The sequence below is a fragment of the Onychostruthus taczanowskii genome, unplaced genomic scaffold, assembly GCF_017590055.1.
Source record: "Onychostruthus taczanowskii isolate IOZ18803 unplaced genomic scaffold, ASM1759005v1 scaffold22, whole genome shotgun sequence".
Taxonomy (NCBI): domain Eukaryota; kingdom Metazoa; phylum Chordata; class Aves; order Passeriformes; family Passeridae; genus Onychostruthus; species Onychostruthus taczanowskii.
The window spans coordinates 7,995,965-8,009,306 of NW_024499462.1; the positions used below are offsets into that span (position 1 = coordinate 7,995,965).

At 39.7% G+C, this 13,342-nt stretch overlaps 2 protein-coding genes across 2 annotated transcripts; both read right to left on the minus strand.

Moving 5' to 3' along the window:
- Positions 1 to 1,158: 1,158 nt before the first annotated feature.
- On the minus strand, positions 1,159 to 3,898 carry LOC121336138 (pulmonary surfactant-associated protein A-like). Its single transcript, XM_041405006.1, has 4 exons — positions 3,826 to 3,898; positions 3,057 to 3,260; positions 2,347 to 2,424; positions 1,159 to 1,644 (listed from the first exon to the last, which is right to left on the minus strand). Exons 2-4 carry the CDS (start codon positions 3,211 to 3,213, stop codon positions 1,268 to 1,270), a joined length of 612 nt encoding a protein of 203 aa, XP_041260940.1. The 5' UTR covers positions 3,214 to 3,260; positions 3,826 to 3,898; the 3' UTR covers positions 1,159 to 1,267.
- Positions 3,899 to 9,912: 6,014 nt separating this feature from the next.
- Positions 9,913 to 12,191, minus strand: SFTPD (surfactant protein D). The gene is made up of 3 exons (XM_041405020.1): positions 12,077 to 12,191; positions 10,989 to 11,066; positions 9,913 to 10,289 (listed from the first exon to the last, which is right to left on the minus strand). Exons 1-3 carry the CDS (start codon positions 12,189 to 12,191, stop codon positions 9,913 to 9,915), a joined length of 570 nt encoding a protein of 189 aa, XP_041260954.1.
- Positions 12,192 to 13,342: the final 1,151 nt, after the last annotated feature.

Consider the following 13,342-nt stretch of genomic DNA (forward strand, 5'->3'; position numbering starts at 1 on the left):
TGAGAGGAGCTGATCTGGCTCTAGAGCTGGACATGTCCTTGCTCAGGTTTCTGTGACCAAGCTGGGACTAACACAGTGTGAATGAATGCGGCTCATAGTCAGGAATTTGTCTTTATGGAGGCACCCCCAGGTGCTCAGCCAGCCTTTGCACCACATCGTGGAGCTGATGAACAGCCTTCATTGCCTCATGTTGAAGTCAACTGCCCTGGAAAAAGGAAAAATCCAAATCAGACATCTCTGAGGGTGCAGCTATACTGCACAGCTGTGAATCTAAACCTGGGGAATCCTCACCTTTAGTAGGCGAACAGACTCAAACAAGAAAGCCAAGAAAGATTTCTATTAATCCTTTAGCTTAATCTGGATGGTGGAGACTGAGCAGCTTCTGCAATGAGTGCTCAGTCACTTGGCATCCTCTAACCTTGGCCCTGTGGGAATCCCAATGAGGGTCTGACAAGCACATTTGTGGTGCCCAGAATTAGCTGTATCTGAATCTCACGACAATATAGCCTAAAAAAATTGGCCATGTCATGGCTCTGCTGATTTTCCCTAAATCACATAGGCCCAGTAATTTTCCTGTTGCCTCCCATGTGTTTTCTTCCACACACATCCCATGTGACAGGGGACTTGGTCTCCTTGTTCTCCTTGAGTCAGAAAAGGGATTAGGAATTGCTGAACAGGTGGCTTCTGTTTGCCACTTTTGAGGTGCATGAAGGCTAAAGAGCTGCTGAGTCTGAAGTTTTCCAGTGGGGAATGTAAGGAGGGTGGCTCTGTGCCACCCCAGCTGCACTGCTCGTGTCTTCTTTCAGGGCACCTGTTGGGGGTGAGGGTGGCCAAAACACCGTGGGCTGAGCAGAGAGTCTGTATGGGGAGTTTTGGTGAGGGAAACTCACAAAAAGGGAGCAAAATACACACAAAGTTAGAGGTTCGTGGGTAAAGGAGTACTGGAAGATCTTGTGGCTGCAAGTCACTTTAGATATGCAGCCAAGAACTCTAATTTTTGGTTTTGTAATAAATTAGCAGGCTAACAGCAGTAGGAAACCATAGGCAGCAGTATTAAGACACTCAGTGGCAATGATTAACAAACAGACAAAATGGCCTCTGCTTTCATGATACAGTTTCCTCTTTATGGCTGGCATTTGTTTAAAAGACAAATCAGGCTGGGAAAGAGTGCATTTTATTTTTTCATGCTGCATTATCTAAGTTCTCTAGCTACAAAGGAAGACACGAGTGATAGAGAAGCATATTCCAGAGAGCAGCAAGGGAAGCACTAAAACTGGCAGACAATAAGGTGATTCTTGTTACACTTTTTGTCATTCCAAGTGCCATCAGTGTACATCTCCACACACTCCTCCTCCCCTTTGCCAGAAGGTTCATTTGAATACCAGTTAGTATAGCTCAGCTGAGCACCATTCAGGAGCTGGAATCTTCCTGGAATAAGGGATTGTTTTATCCCCAGGTAGGCGTAGGTGTTAAAATATTTCACAAAGTACAGAATGGCATCGTTCTCGCCAGGGCTCGTTGGAGTGGCAATAGAGCCTCCAGCCTCTTTACATTTTTCCACTGTAGCATCAAAATCAGCTTTTTTTCCACTGGTAGCAAAGATTTTTCCTCCAGACTCTGTTATCATCTTGTTCAAGCGAAGGACTGCAAGAGGAGGGAAAAGATGTTAAACGTGTGATTGTTGTGTGCTCACTTTGATGTCAATTTTAACTCTTGCTCTTTTGCTCCATAATTTTAGGTTAAACCCAGGAAAAGGTAAAGGAAAGGAGAACTTGAAATCAAAGAAATTTGAAAATGGGGAGGGGTTGAAAGAGAAGAAGTGCACAGATGATGAAACAGGAGAATCACATAAAATTTTGGAGGAGGAAAGGAATACTTTTTTTTTCTTTTTTTTTTTTTTAAAGCATATGATTTTCTTTGAGACTTTCCATACGACTCTGAGGTGGTTTGCAGTTCACCAATGTTCTTGAGTGAGTGGAATCTTAGAATTGATCTGGTCATGATTGTCTTGGTATGTTTTTAGTGTTGTTTTTCTATTGGGGGCACAAGGTGTGCATGGAGCAGCTCTGCACAGGCAGGGATTTCAATCTGCCACATTCCTGCCTTGCTTGCACTCATACTCCAGAGCTGTTACCCAGGTGTCTCCCACTAGTTATGAAAATCTAATTCCCATTCCCCCACCCCCATTTAAAAGTTTTCACTCATTGATATACCAGTGAAGAAGATTTAAAAAGGAATGCAATAAAACTGCAGAAAATTCTGCCTTCTTCTGAAGAAGCAATTTTTGCCCACCTGATCTACCCCCACTAAACCAGTAGCAGCAGAAAGTAAAGGCAGATAAAATACCTCCTTCCAGTCTGGAAATCCGGTATTCTAATTGATGGATAGGGTCCCCATGTTCATTACCAGCCAGAGGTGTGAGATCTGTGAACAAAACCAGCTATCAGGCACTTTGCTTTACAGTGTCAGTCTTGGCTTTCAAATAAAGCAGAGCTCATCATATGAAATTATTATGAACTTTCAAAGTGTTTGTTTGACAAGTTTTAGTTTACTGCTGTGTTTTAAACAGGTGATTAATCTTTGTAACACACATAAATCTTTGTAAGGATAGGGGATAATTTCCTGGAAGTCATCTGCAGAGCAGGGATGTTTATGAACTGGAACTGACAAACAGATAATTTTCTCTCTAAGTGATTGAGCCAGTCCAGGCAAAACTCTGGCACTTGTGCAGTAGGTTTAGCTGATTTTTAACTGTGTCCAGGGACTGAATCCTTGATAGAATCCTTCAAGCTGTTCAAGCACTTGCTTACAGCTACAACCTAGGACTCAGCAACAAATTTCTTGTGCTACAGAAAATTCTAAACTTTTCTATGTGTGTTGAACCACTGAATCATTAAATAGAGATTTAAGCGTCTTACTTCATATAAGGAAGTTAATAATAAGTCCTGATTGTTTTACTTCAAGTAGATCACATATCACATTATGGTAGATAGCACTGTGTTTTCAAAACATAAAAATAGAACACAACAGATAAAAATGGAGATAACTTCATGTACCTGTTATTTGTTGTTCATCTTCATTGCTGCTCCTGTCTCCAAAAAAAGGCTTGAAAGGGAACCGTGGAAGAAATCCTGCAAGTTTTCCTTGAGCACAGAATGGGAGCAGGAAAAAAGCTACTGCTAAGATTTTGTGCAGCTGTGGAGACAGCATCATTTAAAGCTAAAGGTAAACCAGGCTGGTTTCGTGTCCAGGGTAGAGTCCTGCATTTAAATAAAAAAAGAGAATGTTTTAGAATTTTTCTGAGTGTGAAGTCTTACATATATTACATTTTGCCTGCAGTGACATGAATGTCGTTCATGTAGTTGCAAAATTATCTTATTTCAGACAATTAAAATACTTTCCCAAAAGACAGTCTGCTAAGTCTACAAAATTCTACAGAGCAAAAGCCCAAAACATCCCTGCAAAGCTCTTTCCTGTACATCAGATACCATTATATGCCATTTTTCTCCATGTAAAAAGTTATAGTTTCATTTTACAGGAGAGCACTAGACACATGGCTGCTTTAGCAAGAGAATGTTTAAAACAAAGTGGGACATGCTGTTTTTGTTAATTGGTTTAAGAGCAAAACAACTGCTAATACTTATTTGACTATTGCAGCATCCATTTTTTAAACATCTCTTCACCTCAGGTGACATGGTCTATAAAAAGAGGTGAAATTGTTAATAAAACTGCTGATACACACATTGGAATTGGAAAGTTTTGTGATACAGTTTAATAGATTCAACATAGTTTAAGCAGCAATCTATCTAAAGATGTTCAACTTACCTAGCAGCTCCTGTGTGAATTAAGAAAGACTCATTAAATGGCCCAATTTATAGGGCATGTAACTTGAGATTCATCTTCTTATCTGCAGAGAACACAAAGAATATATCATATGATATGAATTGGCATATAAATGGAAATTGAATGAACTTTAGCTTGAATGATGGGGGAACGTTTTCTTCAAGAGGTAAACATACTTAAAACATGAGGAAAGTACTTGAAGGTACTTTTGTAACTTGTAGAAACACTTTCACACATTTTAAAACAGCAACCCTGGAACAGAACAAATTTCTCCATTCATATTTGAAATACCTAATGTTTCCACAGAGTGGGTGTGCAAATGTCACAGAAGATAAGCCTAACAAGTCCACCTGAAATATAATACTCACCAGGAAAACCACCACCATTTTTGTTAGACTGAGGACTTATCAGTGATAATGACCCAAGTCTCCTAACTAAACAGAATCTCACAATTGTAGCAGCAGAGGCAAATGACAGTGGCGCATCTGCAGCACTTGTAGAGGAGACAGCTAGAGAGACACATGCTGAAATAACTTACAGAATACTCCAGGGGAAATTCATCTGTCAAAAAGAGCAGTTTTCTCCAGTGGAGCAAGGACCTTTCAGTGAAGGAAAAAAGCAGCTTTATGCCAGTCCTGTAAGAGCAGAAGCCCAAGATGAGGAGTATCACTGAAATGCAAATGGCCTTGCCAAGTGTTTTACACTGTTCTCAGCCCTGTGCAGTGAAGACTTTAAGGAAAGGTGTTTGTGTCTGTGTTCCAGTTCAGCCAAGTCAGATGTGGCCACATCATGCTTGTGGTGTCAGGCCAGCATCCTGATGCTACAGCAAGGCCAGCAGCCAAGACAGCTGGGGAATGAAGTCTTTGAGACTGGAAGGGGAATGTCAGCAGATCTGTATGAGTCTAAGCAATGCTACTGGGCCTAAGCAAGGCTGGATCACCTCCACGGGCACTGTGCACCCGTGCCTGCACTTCCACACCCACCTCAACCCCTGATGTGTGCCTCAACACATTTGTCCTTGGTGGTGTGCCCACAGATGCTGGATTAAATCCTGCTGCATTGTTTATTGAGTGCCCTTGAGGGCAGCAGTCCTGTGAAAAACAAACAGGCAGTGCCCAGTTGTATGCACATTGACAGAAGAGGGCTGTTTAAAATTTGCACGAGTTGCCTTTGTTTCAAGTTTCTTGTCAAATTTCAAGTTTCTTAGCTTTTGAGTGTTTGATGTATGCTTTCAACATTCTTCTGGCAGAGATTATTTAATTTTTGGGAAAAAAGGCCCCACCAAAATCAAACAGAGAACATGAGACAAGCCAGCTCCTGGGTTCTAGATGAGCCCTGGAAAAGGTCACTGGCAGACCCTGGCCCTTTACATCCATGGTGAGAACAGCTTGAACATTTAACTGCACCTGGAAGAAACCACAAGTTAGGCAAGTACAAGAAGAGGAGGAGGTTTGGCCTGCAGTTGTGTGTTTCACATGCTGACTCAGGGCCTGGGAAACAGAGGGGGGATAAAAAGTTCCTTGTGATAGACTCATGAGGAAAAACTGATGTAGACTGGATAAACTGTAAACCTTTCTTGTCTTGATTTTCATCAGCATACTAAAAAGATAGTGCAAATTAAATAGATATTTAAACACACCTTAATTTCTAATATGCTTGTTTATGATTGCCTAATAGACTATTTTATATAACTACCATAGCTTGTAAACTATTTTCTGATCTTTCCTTGAACCACATCTCACAGAGGCCTCGCAAGATCCAAGGACACAGATCTGATAAAGAACAAACTATTTTTGGGTATTGAGGCAACTTTTCTTCAGTTTCCACATCAATCAGTGAGAGGTTTCCTACTTTCAGTGGCAGTGAAGCAAATGATGGCTGCTCTGAGTAGGTTGTGTCGTGCAGTGTATGTAGGCAAAGGCAAAACCTGCTAAGGACAGAGGCTGGCCAATGCTGCTTTCTTAGCTACTCTGAGAAACACAGACAGAATTGAATGGCTGCGTGCTCCTTCCATAAACCTGTTTGCTAGCCTTGCCTTGGTATACTCAGTCTCCTGAAAGTAAAATTTTTTCTTCCATAGTGCTATTCACAGGTAACCTTAAAAATTATTTTCTTATTCTCTGTTTGTATTTAAATGCCCCAACCCTAGCAATATTTTCTGTTTAAGTTGATTTTGTTCCGTTCTATTGTTGTTTCCAGCCTACCTTGTTTCCACCTTGTCCTGTGTTTGCTGCATTTCAGAGTAATTGTCAGACTGTGCCCAGCAACTCTCTTCTGCCTGGCATAGCAGGAAGCACAGAGCATGGGGAGGCACGAGCTCCCATTTCTCAGAGCTGGGCTAAGGCTATTTTTGCTGAGCACTAAAAGCAATTCAGCAAGATGTAGACACTTGGGATAGCAGGCTTCAACAGGCATTTTAAAAAATGAAACGATGAGCAGCATTTTAGAGCAGAAAGTCTTGATTTTACCTGTGATCAGTGCACATGAATGCTACTGCCATCTTGCCCATGGCCTTAGGTGAAGGATGAAAGAGGAGGGCTCTGGATGGCTCTGATATGTCACTTGGTGCAGCTCAGCTGGGAAAAAAACACAGAAGCTGTTTAGCCAATGGAAAGCAAGACAATATCTCATTTCTTTAATAGCCAAACAGTTCCCATTGCCACAGCCTCCTCAAGGGTTAAGGTACCTTTGCTCTGCAGTGTTGTTCAGCTCCTGAGCCACAAGAGATGGGTGAAGCCTCATTCCAGGTTTCACTTGGCATCACAGCTGGCTCGCAACCCTTGAGGCAGAGTCTGCCAAACCCTGGTTTCCTAACAGGCACTTGAAAAAAAAACATCACAGTCCTCTTATCATTTTTTTAAGGTACTACTGTAATTTCCAAGATTCCTGTATCTATTGTGTTTTGAAATCAGCTGTGTTTGTGTAGCTGTTGGCTAACAGGATTTTATAAAAGTATGCTTCAGCTTCTGATAATGAAAGATCACTTGCAACCTGATACTCTGAGGTACAGCTCACAATTTATACAAGATAAGGGAGCCCTGCCAGCCTGTGTCACATCCTGCCAGTTAGGGTCACAGAAGGTTGAATTGGAACTCAGTTTTCTCAAGAACCATGGGGTTTTTTAAATCAAGTTTCTAAAAAAATCAGAAAAATTTGTGTTTGCTGTAATAATTGGTAAATTTCTTCACATGTGGTAGGGGTTGATGAGGGCTGGTGTTATCTTCTCTGAGTGGTGTAGTTCTAATTACATTACACCGTTATAAAAGAGGATATCACTCTAGACCAGAGAAAGTTCTCTCTGAAATAAATATCCATAAGTTTTTTAGCCTAAGTCTTGCTGTTAAACATACCATATTAATGGTATCATTATATTCAATTTCTCTTATGTGAGACAGGATTCACTTGCCTCAAAAGGGTTGGAATTTTTGCCATCTTTTTACTTGTACTAGGATCTTAATTCTTGAAAACAGCTTCTATAGCATGTGGGGAGTAACTACATTTCTGATTTAAAGATCTTACCTTCACGTTGCACTTCTGTAGCAAATTATTATAAATGAAGAAAAAAATATTAACCTGGATTTTTCCTGGTCTGGTCATTATACATCAGGAATTATTATTGCACTTTTAAGGAAAGGTTTTATCAATCTTTTTTATATTACCATAGCAGAACACAGAAACATGTATTTTGTTACTTCATGTGTCCAACCTCCCTGTCCATTAAAAAAAAAATACATAAATGGAGAATTGAGATCTTTCAAAAAAAAAAAAAATAGACTGAAATGCTTGGGTTTCAAATAGAATTTGAGGGTATAAATTGATAGAGTTATACACCAAGACACCCAAAACAAGCCATATCAAAATTTTAAAAAACACTGATTTCTGGATATTTTTTTCCTCTGTGGAACTGCAAAGAGTAATCAAGCAACATCAAGTGTGAACCATAAAGAGAAAAGAACTGTCAAGCAGTTCTCTGGATCTGAGGAGCTTTTATTTTTCAGCAGCATGTATGTGTTTGGTTTTTTCTCCATTTTTCAATAATAATGGCTCAAACAAAAGAAATTGGGCTTTTAGACCTAGCTTATATACTTTGCTTATTGATGTAATGAATACTAGCTTGTGACTGGAAAATAAAAATTTTATTTTTCTTAACTGGATGAAAAACACCCTGTTGTCTCCAAGTATAAATCTGTTTAGATATAGATGTTATGTGGTGTTAAAACATTTTTAAAACATTTTTACACATTAAAGGTCTTTACAAGAGATCTCTACAATCATTTTGCAAACCCAAATGTGGTAGAAATAAATTTTTTATTAACTAAAGGAAGAGGATACCCCAAAACTAGTTGGAGAAATATGTAAATGAATATAATTTTTCTGTTCAGAGAGTAAAAGATGATGTTAATAGGGATTTTTTGGGGGAAGGCTTTGGTGACTTTTTGTGACAGGTAAACACTTTGCTCTAACACTGAAACTGCACAGTTAGACTCAAAAATTGCTAATGAGGTTTGCTTATTAAAATACTAATATTTAACAGGTAGTTTTAAGTAAACCTTCAACCCTTTCCAGCAGATTTAGCGTAGCTAGTCAGATCTAAACCCAGGAAAATGAAAAGATATAAATTTAGCCTTGCTTTTTTTCTCAATGTAACCACAGATTTAGAGTTGTCATGGCTCTATTCCCTTCCTGTTTGAAACTTTTGGCTGAAATGGTACCATGATCACAGGTCTCAAAACAAGCTGCTCTGGAAAGCAGGTTCACACTTTGAAATCTATCCAGCGTGGTCCTGGGTGTACCTTTTCCATTTCAGAATCCCAGCCTGCTCTCTTCTCAGTTGGAGTGCTGCATGAACCTCGGAGATGAATAATTCCTTGCCAAAATTTTGGCAGGGCTGGCAGTGAATGGGACTAGACCCTACCCCTCTTCCTCAGGGGAGGTTTTGAACATCTGGGACTGCCCAGAGTCAAGTCCAGCTCCAGGGGCTTCCTGCACAGAGCCGAATGTGGGACGGGAGATTGTGTTTAATGCACGAATTTCAAAGCTAGTGCTTTCTTTTTTTCCCCCCCTCAGGTAGTGTGTGAATGAGGATGGATGAGCCCAGGGCTTCCTCTGTGCAAGGTGAGAATGTGAGAATTTGCTGCTGGTGGTACTCTGCTGAGCTGCCCTGCTCACCGGCTGCCCAAACGGAGCAGCAGTGAAAATATTCTGTGACATGTTGCTTCTTGGTGCTACCAGATTTGAGTTAAAGTCTGTCTGTGCTGTTGCTTGGTATATAACATCAGCAGAGATTGTTGTGTTTGAACTGACTGAACTTCCAACCTTAGCTGCCTTCCCAAAATATTATCTGCTTTGCTCAGTGTTTTGGGAAAAGACAGGTGGCCTTCTAACACTGCAATCTCATGGTTTTCTGAGGGAATGTGCTGTTTTAGCAACAAAATGCAATCTTTGGCATTTTATACGCTCTACCTACTTGAATTGAGTGCAATATTTATCTTTGTGTTTTATAGAGAGTAGCCTCTGAAACTAGAAAAATTAATTGTAACTAGCATTATTGATATTTCTATAAAACAAAAGGTGGATGCTAGTGAATCAGCGAGTGGTTCAATGTGACACAGGCTCTGTGATTGAAAGTGATGTCCGAAACCTGAAACCTTAATGGCTCCAGTGAAGTCAACCTCTGTGCATCTCTTTTGAGGCAGAAACTATTAAGTACTTCAAAATGATTCCAACTATGACAGCACGGGCAATTTTAACTTTAGCATTTCCAATCTCCCAAGTCAAACCTTGGAATTTTCCTCAATCTTCACAAAGCTACAGAGACAGTCTGCCATGAGAAATGAATTCTGAGGTATTCCCAACCCTCCAAAGGAGAGAAACACATCAGGCACATCAGCTCAGGCACATTTTAATCATGTTAATCACCTAGAGCATTTGGCATTTTCCTAAGGCTAAAAAAATCACAATATGATTCGACTCATGTTTTAGGATCCAGAGAAATTGCAGGAATTTAATCAAACTGAAACACAGATACTTCATTGTCTCCATGCTCTGAGGCGGCTGGAAGGCCATTCTTTAAAATTCACAGATTGTGAGACGGTACATATTGCATTTTTTGTCATTCCAGGTGCCATCAGGGTACATCTCCACACATTTCTCTTTCCCGTTGCCATTAGGCTCACGCTGGTGCCAGTTGCTGTAACTCAGAGGCATGCCATTTATATACTTCACCTGACCTGAAGTCTCCCCCTTTCTAATGCCCAAGTAAGCATATTGGTTATGCTCTTTCACAATGTCCATAACAGCTTTATTCTCCTCCTCATTCTTGGGAGCTGCAAGAGTTCCTCCAACCTCTTCACAGGATTGTAGTGCAGATGCAAAGTCAGCTTTCTTCCCATTGCTAGCAAGTATTTTCTCTCCTACTTTTCTTATTTTCCCATTCAAAGAAAGCACTGAAACATGAAAAGAGTTAGCTTCGTAAATTTTCTATGGCATACTGATGTAAAAGCAAAGAAAGAGAAATCAAGAGATGAAAACTACAAGTGCTAAGAGGAACAGAGGGAAAAATTGAGCTAAGGATGAAGAGAAATTAAGATCTTTAATTTTACCCATTCACTAACTGTTCACTAAATATATTTTGCTGCTTGTGACCATCTGTCCTTGTCTCCAAGACAAGAATGTTGCACCAACATCTGCTAAATGTAACCCCTGTTATATTTTGTGTACTTTCTAAAGATCAGTGTGCTACAGATTTGAGCAAGGCAAACAGAAAAATGATAATTGTTTTGTGAATCCCTTTTCAGTACAAAACAATTTACCATCTTTAACAATCTGGTTGCTGATAGATGAAAGTGGTACAAGACTGAGTTTCCAAGAATCCATGTGGAAAGTGCAACAACAGGTAGTTGGAATATTTTAAAAATAAACCAAATTTGAATAAATGTGCATTATGATTGCCAAGAGGAATCTGCTTCTCTCCAGGGAAATAAGAACCATGACTTCCCCTGCTTTGAGTGAGAAAATGGAGTTTTGGGATGTAGCACCCTTTCTAAATGCAGTTTCTTTCCTGCAAGTCGTGATTCTGTAACTAACTTTGCCTATGACACTTAAAATTGATTGTGAGCTGAAAAAGTAACAAGGGGAAGAATTACCAGCCTCAAGTTGGAAAAGTCGGTGTTTCAAGTTTGCTAAAGCATCGTGGCGTTTGCTGGCCAGAGAATCAGGCAGACCTATACAGATAAAAACAAAAGTTAGACAGTTATACTAGGCTGCGTTGCTAGGAACAATCCCCTGAATAAAACGAATTATTTTCCAGAACTAACCTGCAAATGTATTTTTTAACATCAGCAAGTGTAAAATATATATTTTCCCAGTATTTTTTTCACATTGTTGTTACTCTATATTAAAGCAAAATAACAAAAATATCTAATTCTCTGAAATGCTGATAATTCCCCTCTGCAGAAAAGAAAATGAAGCTTTGCAGGTTGAAGCCTTTTGCTAGTTTATCTGTGAAACTGGCTTTGCCAAAGAGAGGTTTCATTCTAGTAATTGGTAATGACAGCATGAGGGATGCTTTGAGGAGGAAACAGTTTCTATGGAACCGTGTGATTTTCTTTTTAAAGTGCTGGGTGTTTAACTTGCTTTAATGGGAGCCATAAGCAGTGTTAGTGGAAGGTTTCTGGATACTGTGAAATACATCCAGCACTGCTTGCTGAAGATGGGAACCCACTGTAAAGGTGGATTCTTTTTTCATACCACTTTCCAGAGGTAACAGAGGTCCTACACATAGAATAAAGTCACTAATGATCACTCTCATGATCATAATCCACAATTCACAGCTAAAACAAACCGCAGTGTAGAAGCACAAAAGGTTGCTGCATCCCCAGCAACATTGCAGCTCTTACTGAACTTCACAATCCATTTAAAAAGCCCCATATTTGACCTAATAAAGGGAGTCTGGGAATAATTCTGGTAGTGCTTTAGCCTTGTCAGCAGACCTGGAGAAAGCATTTCTGCATACATATAAAATGTTTATATGTTAGAGTATTTCTTCCCCCAGAAGAGAGAGGAGACCTGTTTTTTAGAACAAAAAATTAAACTGCCTATTTCCTCCATTGTCTTTTCCTTCCTGTGCTTAACACATCTGCTCCCTTGAGAGCACATGTCCTTCTGTGTTTTCTGTTCTAGCCATGCAGCCTCTGTGAGGTGGGTCTCTTCCAAAAGAGGCAAGTTTGCTTACCTTTCAGACCATCCCTTCCAGGTAGCCCAGAAATGCCTGGGCACTTACTCGCTGCTTGGCAAGTCACTAACAAAGCAGCCAGTGCTATGAGGATGTAGGATGAGTAAGGCAACATGATTTCTCAGGTCAGCTGTAAAAAAACCCCACACATTTGTCAGGCAATGATTCTGTAAGAAATTGTAGACATTGGTTTATACAACTGCACACTCCTCCCCCCATCATCCCTTCTTGAAATTACATTATTTCCTTGCTTAAATAAAGTTTATAGTTCAGGCGTAAGAGATTGCCCAGATTTACTTTGCAACCATTGTGTAGTTTATACGCAAAACTCTTTCTAGACTGATAAACTTTCTAGGCTGATAAAATGAGTAGTGAAGATAAATTATCCCTTTCACTATCAGTGACAATTTATTGGATTAATCCTTGAGAAATGACAGGCTGAGAGGTAACTGATCACACTTAAGCCATCAGCTGTCTGCAAGGACTGTAATCACTCAGTGATGCATAGGGTATTAACCTGAAAGGCAGATCTGTCACAGAGGTGCTGCTAATGTCTGGGAGCTTGTTTAAAGCACAACGCTATCTAAGCACATTTATTTGGCATAAACTGATGCTGTTTTACACATGGGCAAAACTTTATAGCTCAATTGACATTCCTGTCCTGTTTTGAACAAAATTCCACAAGCTTGAAAATGTCAGTTACTCTTGTAGGAAATGCATTTTTGCTGGTTGGCAATAGGCTTATTCATCTTATTTTATCCCTACAGATAAAACATTAACTAGGGTTTTAATCTTAGTGCTGAGCTATCGTGACTAAAAAGCATTTTAAAACTGTAGATTGTGGGTTGTTTACAGCAGAGTGAGTGGGTGTGCTGTGCAGCTGTGAAACCTGAGGGACTGTGAGATACTCTGGCATGGAAATATCCAGTTATTGACATCATTCAGTTAAACTAACAGGAGACATAAAGAAAGGTTCAAGATGCCAGAATGGGTATCTATTTCCAATGGGGTGATGCTCATGGGTTGAACTCATACAAAACAAAAAACTTAATATCCATTACTTCACTTTTCTATTGACACAAATCAAAGAGGATCCTGTACCTGTTCGCTCTTAAAAACTTCCATCTTTTTTTTTTTTTTCCTTTTAAATCAGCATTTACACAAACTAGGTTCTAAATCCAGCTCCACTTAAAATTTAAAATAAAAGCTTGGTTGAATGCTGTAAGATTATTAACACTTAGATTCATCAAGCTATAACAAGGTATT